General features: G+C 40.9%; 1 protein-coding gene across 1 annotated transcript in view; it reads left to right on the top strand.

Annotated features, from left to right (window-relative positions):
* LOC106583195 (glutamate receptor ionotropic, kainate 3) overlaps nt 1-9,754 on the top strand; it is a 125,460-nt gene extending 115,706 nt beyond the window's left edge. The window contains exons 14-16 of the mRNA XM_082963131.1: nt 1,214-1,439; nt 4,838-5,091; nt 5,744-9,754. Coding sequence (XP_082819257.1) covers nt 1,214-1,439; nt 4,838-5,091; nt 5,744-6,136 — 873 coding nt within the window. The 3' untranslated portion in view covers nt 6,137-9,754. The remainder of the gene's footprint in view (nt 1-1,213; nt 1,440-4,837; nt 5,092-5,743) is intronic.
* Nucleotides 9,755-12,525: the final 2,771 nt, after the last annotated feature.

Here is a 12,525-nt window from a genome sequence, read left to right as displayed (position 1 = left end):
GAAACACACCTTTTTATCCTACTAATCATCTCCTCATTAGGGCCTTTAGTACCTAATGGCTGCCTGTCTACCCTGAGCTATACACATCTATTTGAACCTTCTCTAAATGAAAGATTATTGACAGTTAGTCAAGAACTTGCTGTAAGTTCTCGGAACAGTAAAAAGTGGATTTTACTCCTTAAGCGTGTTTACTTTGATTAGTGACAGATATGATTGCAGTGTTATTAGTCAGAGGAGACACAGGTGTCTATAATTACCTCATCAGTTGCAGAGCTCAAGTGCCCTTCTCTTTCTCGTTATCACTGGGAGGGCTAACGAGCTCAACTGAAGCAGATGAGGGAGCTGATAAATACTGAAGAGGTCGGGGAGTAGCTGTAGATATGTCAAATCACACTGCATGGAAGGGCACTGTAGGGCAATCTTTGCACTGTAGTCTCTGGCACACTTGCAGTAGCACTATGCTATCTTGACAATCAGATGTACTGTATGTGTGTCACCTGCACGTCTAAATAAATTTTTTTTCACATTTTAACCGTCAATGCAGGAATTAAGTAACTAAAAAGCTTTAACATCCTTCATATTTTCAAATGACTATGATGATGAGTCAGTAATTATCTCAAATTAGGTATGGAATAACATTTGACCCCATGTCAAATAGCATGAAATATCACATAGACAAACGCAAGGCTAATAGAGAGGAACTCAATTAATCCAGCCTTTTTCCCTATTTCCCGTGGATGAAAATAGATGACATTACCTCCCCTTACTAAATGATTATATCCAGTGGCACAAGTCACTTTTTATACAAAAAAATAAACAATAAATGTATGAAAGTATATGTGTCAAAGTAGATATAGGACTTGAAAGCTGTGAATGTTAGTGGCATTGCACAGTTTATTCCTTTTCTTGGAGCTCAAGGCTCCAATACATTCCTTTATTCGTACAATAATATACTTCTCGAAATGGAGAATTGTGGGAAAAGGATAATAATAGCATGATAGGTGCTCAAGATTGCCAAGATTGCCAGAGTATTTTCAACACCAATACTATGTGCTACAAAGATGAGAGGGCTGTATGTGTAATGGGATCAACACAGTGTAGAACACATGTTAATTTCAAAAAAGAACTGTGTAGACTCAATGCCCCTTTGGCCAGCTGTAATGCACAATCTGAGATTCAACATTGATTGTACTTTCAATTCTTCCCCTTCCAGAAATCAAAGGTTTCTACTTTTGAGAAGATGTGGGCCTTTATGAGTAGTAAACAGAGTACGTCGCTGGTCAAGTCCATTGAGGACGGCATCCAGAGGGTTCTGAAGTCTGACTATGCCTTGCTCATGGAGTCCACCACAATCGATTACATTACCCAGCGGAACTGCAACCTCACCCAGGTTGGAGGCGTCATTGATAGCAAAGGCTATGGAATAGGCACTCCCATGGGTAAGATGTAACAACATCTGTACCTTAAAATATATAATAGGTTGTTGATGGTATGAATACTCTCCATAACTCCTGCAACAAGCACCATCCCCCACTGATACACTGGTAGGAGGTGGTCCTTCGAGCTGGACAGAAACAAATTAATCCTATATTTGTGCTTTCGATGCAGAGCATTTCGATTAACTACTACTGTGCTACTATTGTATTTTACTCTTGGTATTTTTGTAATTTTTTGACTGTGTATATTGTTCAATTATTGCTAGATATTTGGGGCGGCAGGTGGTTAGAACATTGGGCTAGTAACCAAAAGGTTGCTGGATTTAATCCCCGAACTGACAAGGTAAAAATCGGTCATTCTGCCCATGAACAAGGCAGTTAACCCACTGTTCACCGGTAGGCTTTCATTGTAAATAAGAATTTGTTCTTAACTGACTTGCTTAGTTAAATAAAATAAAAAAATATATTGCTGCACTGTTGAAGCTAGAAACATAAGCATTTCGATGCATCTGCGATAATATCTGCAAAACTGTGTATGCGACTAATAAACTTTGATTTGATTTACAGTACCGGTCAAAGTTTGGACACACCTACTCATTCCAGGGTTTTTCTTTATTTTTACTATTTTCTACATTGTAGAATAATAGTGAAGACATCAAAACTATAAAATAACACATATTGAATCATGTAGTAACCAAAAAATTGTTAAACAAATCAAAATATATTTGAGATTCTTCAAAGTAGCCACCCTTTGCCTTGATGACAGCTTTGCACACTTTTGGCATTATCTCAACCAGCTTCATGAGGTAGTCACCTGGATTGCATTTCAATTAACAGTTGTGCCTTAAGTTAATTTGTGGAATTTCTTTCCTTGTTAATGCGTTTGAGTCAATCAGTTGTGTTGTGACAATGTGGGTTTGGTATACAGAAGATAGCCCTATTTGGTAAAAGACCAAGTCCATATGGCAAGAACAGCTCAAATAAGCTAAGAGAAATGACAGTCCATCATTACTTTAAGACACGAAGGTCAGTCAATACGGAACATTTCAAGAACTTTGAAGGTTTCTTCAAGTGTAGTTGCAAAAACCATAAAGCACTATGATGAAACTGGCTCTCATGAGGACTGCCACAGGAATGGAATGGTAGACCCAGAGTTACCTCTGCTGCAGAGGATACGTTAATTAGAGTTACCAGCCTCAGAGATTCCAGCCCAAATGCTTCACAGAGTAACAAGTTTTAATATTTTTTTAAACTTTATTTCACCTTTATTTAACCAGGTAGGCCAGTTGAGAACAAGTTCTCATTTACAACTGCGACCTGGCCAAGATAAAGCAAAGCAGTGCGACAAAAACAACAGAGTTACACAAACAAACGTACAGTCAATAACAAAAGAAAATAAAAAATCTATGTACAGTGTGTGCAAATGTAGAAGTGTAGGGAGGTAGGCAATAAATAGGCCCTAGAGGTGAAAATAATTACAATTTAGCATTAATACTGGAGTGATAGATGTGCAGATGATGATGTGCAAGTAGAGATACTGGGGTGCAAAAGAGCAAGTGGGTAAGTAATAACATGGGGATGAGGTAGTTGGGTGTGCTATTTACAGATTGGCTGTGCACAGTTACAGTGATCGGTAAGCTGCTCTGACAGCTGATGCTTAAAGTTAGAGAGGGAGATATAAGACTCCAGCTTCAGAGATTTTTGCAATTTGTTCCAGTCATTGGCAGCAGAGAACTGGAAGAAAAGGCGGCCAAAGGAAGTGTTGGCTTTGGGGCTGACCAGTGCAATATACCTGCTGGAGCGCGTGCTACGGGTGGGTGTTGCTATGGTGACCAGTGAGCTGAGATAAGGCAGGGCTTTACATAGCAAAGACTTATAGATGACCTGGAGCCAGTGGGTTTGGCGACGGATATGTAGTGAGGGCCAGCCAACGAGAGCATGCAGGTCGCAGTGGTGGGTAGTATATGGGGCTTTGGTGATAAAACGGATGGCACTGTGATAGACTACATCCAGTTTGCTGAGTGTTGGGGGCTATTTTGTAAATTACATAGCCGAAGTCAAGGATCGGTAGGATAGTCAGTTTTACGAGGGTGTGTTTGGCGGCATGTGTGAAGGAGGCTTTGTTGCAAAATAGGAAGCCGATTCTAGATTTCATTTTGGTTTGGAAATGCATAATGTAAGTCTGGAAGTATATTTTACAGTCTAATCAGACACCTAGGTATTTGTAGTTGTCCACATATTCTAGGTCAGAACCGTCAAGAGTAGTGATGCTAGTCGGTGGGAGGGTGCGGGCAGCAATCGGTTGAAGAGCGTTTTACTAGCATTTAAAAGCAGTTGGAGGCCACGGAAGGAGTGTTGAATGGAGTTGAAGCTCGTTTGGAGGTTTGTTAGCACAGTGTCCAAAGAAGGGCCAAATGTATACAGAGTAACAGACACATCTCAACATCAACTGTTCAGAGGAGACTGAGTGAATCAGGCCTTCATGGTCGAATTGCTTCAAAGAAACCACTACTAAAGGACACCAATAAGAAGAATAGACTTGCTCGAGCCAAGAAAGACGCGCAATGGACATTAGACCGGTGGAAATCTGTTTTTTGGTCTGATGAGTCCAAATTTGCGATTTTTGGTTCCAACCACCATGTCTTTGTGAGACGCAGAGTAGGTGAACGGATGATCTCCGCTTTTGTGGTTCCCACCGTGAGGCATGGAGGAGGAGGTGGGATGGTGTGGGGGTGCTTTCCTGGTGACACTGTCTGTGATTTATTTAGAATTCAAGGCACACTTAACCAGCATGGCTACCACAGCATTCTGCAGCGAAACGCCATCCCATGTGGTTTGCGCTTAGAGGTCTATCATTTATTTTTCAACAGGACAATGACCCAAAACACACCTCTAATCTGAGTAAGGGCTGGCCTCCACAATCACCCAACCTCAACCCATTTGAGATGGTTTGGGATGAGTTGGACCACGGAGTGAAGGAAAAACAGTCAACAAGTGCTCAACATGTGGGAACTCCTTCAAGACTGTTGGAAAAGTATTCCAGGTGAAACTGGTTGAGAGAATGCCAAGGGTGTGCAAAGCTGTCATCAAGGCAAAGGGTGGCTACTTTGAAGAATCTAAAATCTAAAATACATTTTGATTTTGGTTACTACATGATTCCATATGTGTTATTTCATAGTTGTGTCTTCACTATTTTTCTACAATGTAGAAAATAGAAAAACCCTTGAATCAGTAGGTGTGTCCAAACTTTTGACTGGTACTGTATATTAATATGCAATGACAAGAGATACATTTGAGCCATGTGTTGTGAAGACACCCCTGTGGCCTCATCAACGAGTTCCAGCTAGTGGTTTATCTTATCTTTCAACCAGACTAAAGCAGACCTGTTGCTTGCCTTACAGGCTCTCCATACCGGGACAAAGTGACCATCGCCATCCTGAGCATCCTGGAAGATGGCCGTCTGCACATGCTCAAGGATAAGTGGTGGAGCGGCAGCAGCTGTCTGGACGAAGAGCGCCGTGAGAAAGCTGGCCCCATGGGCATTCAGAACCTGGGAGGGATCTTTATAGTGCTGGCGTCTGGCCTGGTTCTCTCCGTCTTTGTGGCTATAGCCGAATTCATATACAAGCTAAGGAAGACGGCGAAACGTGAGCAGGTAGATATTATCCCCATGAATCTGATTCAAGATTATTGATCAGTAATTTAATGTACTTGATGTGATTATTTTATTAATGACATTGTTTGCATGACGTAGAGTATATATTGGTTAATTTTAGATCCTTCACTTTCTGTTCTCTGTCCATTTTAGTTCCCTTTGTTAAAGGGATTTGCATTCCCTCAAATAATCCCTGTGCTATTTGTCCATAAAATAGAACATTTATTTAATTTTAACAGGCATAATTGCAAATTGGAGCATGCCGAATTAATCCGTTATTAGTCATTGCAGATGTCAGAATACCATGAATCTCAACAGTTGTAAATCGCAGATTGGAGTTATGCAACTAAGTGGGTTGTGTCAAGCATGCTTGTATAGGTAATGGGGTAAGAATACGACTCTGTGTTCCATCTATCTGACAGAGCAGGAACAGTGCACATTGCGTGGGTTGCATGTGGTGGGGGTTGCAGTTTGACATGGCTGTCAGCGATGGGAGATGAACAACATGCATGAATGTGCTATTGCTAATGTGTTTTGCACTCTTGATTTTGTTGACACTCTATGCTGTCAGAACCATTTAAAGCTAAGGCATTTACCCCCCCATCCCTTTCCCCCCCTTCTCTCCCCTCATCCTCGCCCTTTTTGCCCAGAGGTCTTTCTGCAGTGCCATGGTGGACGAGATCAGACAGTCGTTCACCTGCGGGACGCGTGTGAAACACAAGCAACACCACCAGGTCCCGGTCATGGTCAAGACGGATGCAGTGATCAACATGCACACGTTCAACGACCGACGACTCCCGGGAAAGGACAACATGAGCTGCAACACTGGGATGACCCCCGTGTTCCCGTGACAGTTTGCGCCTCCCAGAGAAAGAGCCTCCTGAGCAATGTGGAGGGCGTGATTGGTCCCGACACCTGGGACAATGGAATCGAGGGGATCACCAGATTCACCATCAACCACAGCGACATAGGGACACTAACGAAACATGGAACACTATCTAAACATGGTACTATCAAAATGGCAGCATCGGCGACACAGGTATGACAACGTTCACCCATGTATTCCAAAAGAGACAGAAAAAGAGAGAGAGAGTGAGGTGGAGGAGAAGAACCATCTCCAAATAATCTGTATTCAAGTCCGATGTTTACGTACGTAACACAAAAAATACACTCACCAAGGAATCACAAGATATCCAAGGAATCCTTGATTGACAACAAAGATTCAACCTTTTTATTGGACATATGGCATAAAGAAAGAGTTGGCTTCGTTGAGCATGGCAATAAAAGAACTACAGACAGACATGGGAAATGGGGTTTTGACGGGAGATCAGTTATGTCACACATAGCACATCACGATCATTCAAAGTTAAAGTTCTGACCGATTCTTTTTTTATCTTGTCTGGAGGTCCTTTGGCAGCAGAAAATGATGTTACCTCAAACCTTGTACAGACATAACATTGAGTTCTTGATTTGCTCTCTTTGAGTCACCGTCTATTATGTGGGAGGCGTTTTTAAACGCATGGCTTGGACCATCGGTCTTCTATAATTCCACTACAATAAACATGTCCGTAGTACATGCAGATGACAGCAATGGAATCCCAACAATGAGCAAATCCCATAGTAAGAGAGAGCATTGGTCACTCGGTGAACTAGGTTTGCAGATTATCTTTAATTGACGAAAAATTACTGTTCAAAGAGAGAGAGATATCACTGAAGCCATCCCGAGGTTTTAATGGGGATGGCTTCAGTTGATGTTGATTTATTGTTAATGAATAACGTTTCCACATATGGTGCCATTTTGTTATTGTGACTAAACACAATGTAGGGCCCTATTTGTTTGTGCTTCACCACATTATTTTCAGACATATGTTTTGTGGATGTTAAGATAATTTAGTATGTGAAAACAATTAAGAACAATGATCTAGCCAATTGCCAAAGATCGGCCCGTGAAATAAAACGAATCCTTGGATGTGACTGCTCATGCAAGTTCTTCATGAGATACTGATCCAATATTTGTAAATTAGACTATGTTAAAGAAGAGTATCCATGGCCTTTTTCCTCTTTATAACACAGGGTAACGTGTTTCTATCAGATATGACTTTTTTGGGGCATCTTATTAATCAAACAAGCAAATCTACAATACCCATGGGATAATGAACGAGGAGTGATTTGCTTCAATGTATTCATGTACCAAAATGAAAGTACATAACTTGAAGTGTTTACTCTTATTTGGCTCCCAATGATAAATGGACATGAACCCCCTTATACTTATTGCACTACTAGTCTATATTGTCCTCTAAAATAACTGCCTGGTCTCATTACTTTTTTAGACATTTAGACGTTGAACAACTGTACGATTTAGGGGTATAAACTGAACTGATTTACTCATAAAAGCATAACATATGTATGGTTATGTTAAACCCTATCATACCATTCATGTTTGAAGGGTTATGGTTAGGGTTATAGTCAGTTAGCTAGTTAGCCAGCTAGCTAGGCTAGCTTGGCTAGTTGGTTTTCTCTGCCCATGTCCACTTAATAAACATTTCAGAGAAATGTGTCTACATTGGCTTTTAGTTGTCTTAAAAAAAATCTATGGCAATATAGCATTTTCAGAGGGCAATTAGCCATCTGTTTCCATTTTGTCAAAGTCTCTCTACAATAAGGCCGCTCAGAAATAGCCATGTTATAATCGCACAGCGTCCATTGAATTGCTTTTGCTGCTTGCAATGAATTACCATCGAACCCTTCTGACTGCTAAACAGACACTCTAATCTAAAAATATCAGTGATATGAAAGAAATGCAGAAAGCACAGAACAGATGTACGGACTTCGTAGTCACTTTTTTAAGCCGTTTGGTTTTAGTTCTGCAATTGCAGGTGACTGACTGTAAATGACTTGGTTTAGTAGTGTGTTGGGAGGAGGACAATGGACAAGGGACCGTATGAGTTAGAAACAAATGCTGTCATCATACTCTTCCTTCTATGTGTGTTTACTTTGTGGCCACGGCAACAGTGAATGTCCTTGGGACTCGCAAATTATTTAGCTTATTCATATTGCAGGCCCGATCTAAAAGCTCTGTGGCAGCGTTACCGAGCGCTATGCTACCGTTACGGAAATGAGATAGGCTAGCTCTGAGTGGCTGACAAGACCCTTTGGTTTTGCATATGATTTTCATACTGTGCACTAGAGATAGATATCATTAAATTAGTCAATATCATGAATCAATATCATGCTCAGATGATGAGATGAACAAACAGACGGAAGTTTGGTTTTCTGTGTTTATGTCGTCTGTAACGCCTATAAACTGTATATCTGCAATGAGTATTGAGCTGTAAGATGCTAGGAGTCTATATGTGAGCTGCCGGAATAGGGAGCTGAATAGACAGCATACCTCTGTGAGGTTTACAATATTGATAAAAAAGACAAACTATCTTGGGTTCCTTTTTTTCAACATTAACAATGTAAAGATTCAAGGAAACTTACATCTGTGTGACATATTATTGGTTTGGTAGAAACTCATTGTATAAATGTTAATCAACTCCCGTCTGCAAAGTAGAGTATATGTAGATAAGATGAACAGGAGAAAATGTATTTTGCTACATTTTTACAGGTAAATAGATGCATTTTTGTTCTCAGCCAAACACAATTTCTTAATTTAAATTCGGTTTCATATGCCACGTTAACCTGTACCCCACTCCCACTTCCCCATCCTCCATATTAATTTATTCAATTGGAATGGATTATAATATATTATATTGGATTATGATCATCAAGAGCAGAATATTATATGTAAATCTTATTTTATCGCACCTAATATATTGATATGAGGTGTATGTGACGTTGTGATATTGAATTCCCCAAAACTGTAGAGGAAACTCATTTAAAATAGATTTTGTATGATCTAGCTGGCTCTTTTCTTCTCTTTTGAAACCCATGATGCAGTTGGGCAAAGACTGGTTGTTACACTACAGGTTAGACTGGCTTCCAGTTGAATTCCCCTTTGACTGCAAACACAAGTTACTTTATTGCTTTTTTTTTGTCAATCCACATACTCTCCGAAATAATTGTGGTGAAAATGGACATCAGTGATCCATTTTAATAAAACTATTTGAATTTACTACCAAGATTTGAGTTCGGTTAATTCAATCAGTCCCAGTTATAAAGCATACTGTCTTTTTTTATACCAAAATGTGAATCCAGTTATTTTACAACATTTTATGAAATCTAAGATAAAAATAATGAAAAAAATAAAATGACACATATGTGCAGTATGTGGTATGAGTTAGAATGAGTTACACTTTATTAAGCAATCAAACAGTCACAGCGCTAGGTATTTATTTATGTTTCGTTTTGAGTTGAGCTGAATTGTTTCAAACAATAGGGTTAATATGTTGATGCCGACCAGGGTTTTCTTTGTGGACATGCAGAATTTCTATGAATATAGTTTTTTGTAATGTTTTGTAACATTTTCTGTTTACCTAATAACTGTATGTGTTAAGAGAAGACTATTATTAGAATAACCAAGTAAAACATGGGGAAATATAAAATCATAGAGAAGCTATTGCGTTATTTTCTTTTTAACACACTGTGAATAATTCAATTGTACAGTTTGCTGTATGGGTTATATGATTTTAAAGTTTTAAATAAAAAGTTTTAAACGATATTACTCTTGTTTGAGTCCTATTATTCATACACACTGTCAGTTGATAGAGATGTGATACATACAACTAAACCTGAGAATATGTTGTTGCTATGCAATGCTATACACGGTAGTCTACCCAACATTATATTCTCAGGTTAAAATCTCCAGCTGTCTCTCTGATTGGTAGACTACAATGTATTGCAACAATGTACAGCACAGATTGAATGCAGGTCTGAACATCTACTCTGGAATTCTATGTATTAACAGGTTGTTTTGCACTACTAGTGGAGTGGTACATTATATTCTCAGGTTGTTTCACATTTGTATTCTTCTCGGTATGGAAAGGTAAACTTTTCACACTGCAGTGTATCCAAACTCTCTCTGCAGAGCTGGCTCAAGGAGAATTTTGTTGCCATTTGCCGTATGGATCCATTCACTCGGTGTGGAATATCCCTTTTGAAGTCATGCTATACCTGAGTTTGCTGATACCGAACCACTGAAGTATAAGTGCACAGTGACATGAAAGACAGGAGGGCGCCACAGAGAAACATGTGCATTTTTAAACCTGCTATTTACAAGATTACCATTGTGACTCGCTAAGATATGCATATCAAGCAGGGAGAGTGGAGAGAGTAGTGCATGTTGGAGTGGTAAGTGACTGATCTGTCTAATGTGAGAGGCACTTCTGCTACGCGAAAAGATGGATAGAGGCCTTCTGAAGAGAGTTCATCTGCAGTGACCGCATCTGAGACTCCAGGGGTAATTATTGATATACACTGAGCGACCATTTGTCTATTTCATGACTATTACTCAATGGCAAACATCCATACATAGAGCATAGAAGCCTTCTTAGAAATGGTCTCTTCTGCTATTGTCTGTTACTGTGACATTTAATGAGGAACAGCAAGCAGAGATACATTCTTATAACAGTCTTTGTCTAGGCCTTGATAGAGATTGCCAACCATCAACCCTTATACTATTCCAGTAATCATCATCATCATAGTTTGGCTGCAGAACAGTTGTATAACCGACATAACAAGTGACAGAATAAGTGACAGAATGCAATATTTCAAGAAAGGAAGCACATAATACATAGTCCGTCCTTTGAATCATGGCCCAAGACACACTACATCACCAAAAGTATGTGGACACCTGCTCATTGAACATCTCATTCCAAAATCATGGGCATTAATATGAAGTTGGTCCCCCTTTGCTGCTGTAACAGCCTCCATTATTCTTGGAAGGCTTTCCTATAGAAATTGGAACATTGATGCTGCCATTCAGCAACAAGAGCCATTAGTGCGGTCAGGCACTGATGTTGAGTGATTAGGCCCGGCTCGCAGTCGGCCATCCAATTATTCCTGAAGGTGTTCGATGGGGTTGAGGTGAGGGCACTGTGCAGGCCAGTCAAGTTCTTCCACACTGATCTCGACAAACCATTTCTGTATGGACCTCGCTTTTTGCACGAAGGCATTGTCATGCTGAAAAAGCTAAAGTTCTTCTTCCAACTGTGGCCACAAAGTTGGAAGCACAGAATCGTCTAGAATGTCATTGTACGCTATAGCGTTAAGAGTCCCCTTCACTGGAATGAAGGGACCTAGCCCAAAACATGAAAAACAGCCTCTGACCTTTATTCCCCCTCCACCAAACTTTAAAGTTGGCAGTATGCTTTGGGGCAGGTAGCGTTCTCCTGGCATCTGCCAAACCCAGATTTGTCCGTCTGACTGCAGATGGTGAATTGTGATTCATCACTCCGAGAACGCATTTCCACTGCTCCAGAGTCCAATGGCAGCGAGCTTTACACCACTCCAGCCGACGCTTGGCATTGCAGATGGTGATCTTAGGCTTCTGTGTGGCTACTCGGCCATGGAAACCCATTTCATGAAGCTCCCGACGAACAGTTATTGTGCTGACGTTGCTTCCAGAGGCAGTTTGGAACTCGATAGTGAGTGTTGCAACCGAGGACAGCCGATTTGTACATGCTTCAGCACTTGGCGGTCCCGTTCTGTGAGATTGTGTGGCCTACCACTTTGCGGCTGAGCCGTTGTTGCTCCTAGACATTTCCACTTCACAATAACAGCACTTGCAGTTGACCAAGGCAGCTCTAGCAGGGCAGAAATTTGATGACCTGACGTGTTGGAAAGGTGGCATCTTATGACGGTGCCACGTTGAAAGTCACTGAGCTCTTCAGTATGGGCCATTCTACTGCCAACATTTTCTATGGAGATTGCATGGCTGTGTGCTTAATTTTATACACCTTACAGCAATGGGTGTGGCTGAAATAGCCAAATCCAATAACTTGATGGGGTGTCCACATACACTATATATACAAATGTATCTCAAAACAATTAGCAATAGTCCACAGACTGAAAACATCTGACTGGTGTGGGTCTGTGTGTGCGTGTGTGCTCACATCTGATCACGGAGCGAGCCAAAAGACAGACAGAACTGCGACAGAGAGAGATTAACCTTGCTGCCGCGGAGATGCCAGACGTCGGTGTTAAAGGAAGCAGGGGAACCCCGGGACTCAGCGCTCAGGAGCAGCTGGTGCATAATGAGCGATGGGCAGGGGCCTGCTCCTAATGGGAAGATTTATTATCTCTCACTATCAATTAATCCCTGTGGACAGGCAGGGGCCAGGAGGAGAGCATCAGGAGTATGTAAAAAAGAGAGGGACAGAGGGAGGCAGGGATGGATAGAGGGAGCAAGTGGGGGAATGAGAGATATGTGAGAAGATGTGAGAGGTGGTGAAGGGAGGATTGGACTCTGAGGTAGTGAAATCAGAAGTATGT

The sequence above is a fragment of the Salmo salar genome, chromosome 02, assembly GCF_965601325.2.
Source record: "Salmo salar chromosome 02, fSalSal1, whole genome shotgun sequence".
Classification (NCBI taxonomy): Eukaryota; Metazoa; Chordata; class Actinopteri; order Salmoniformes; family Salmonidae; genus Salmo; species Salmo salar.
This window is presented reverse-complemented; position numbering and strand designations above follow the sequence as displayed.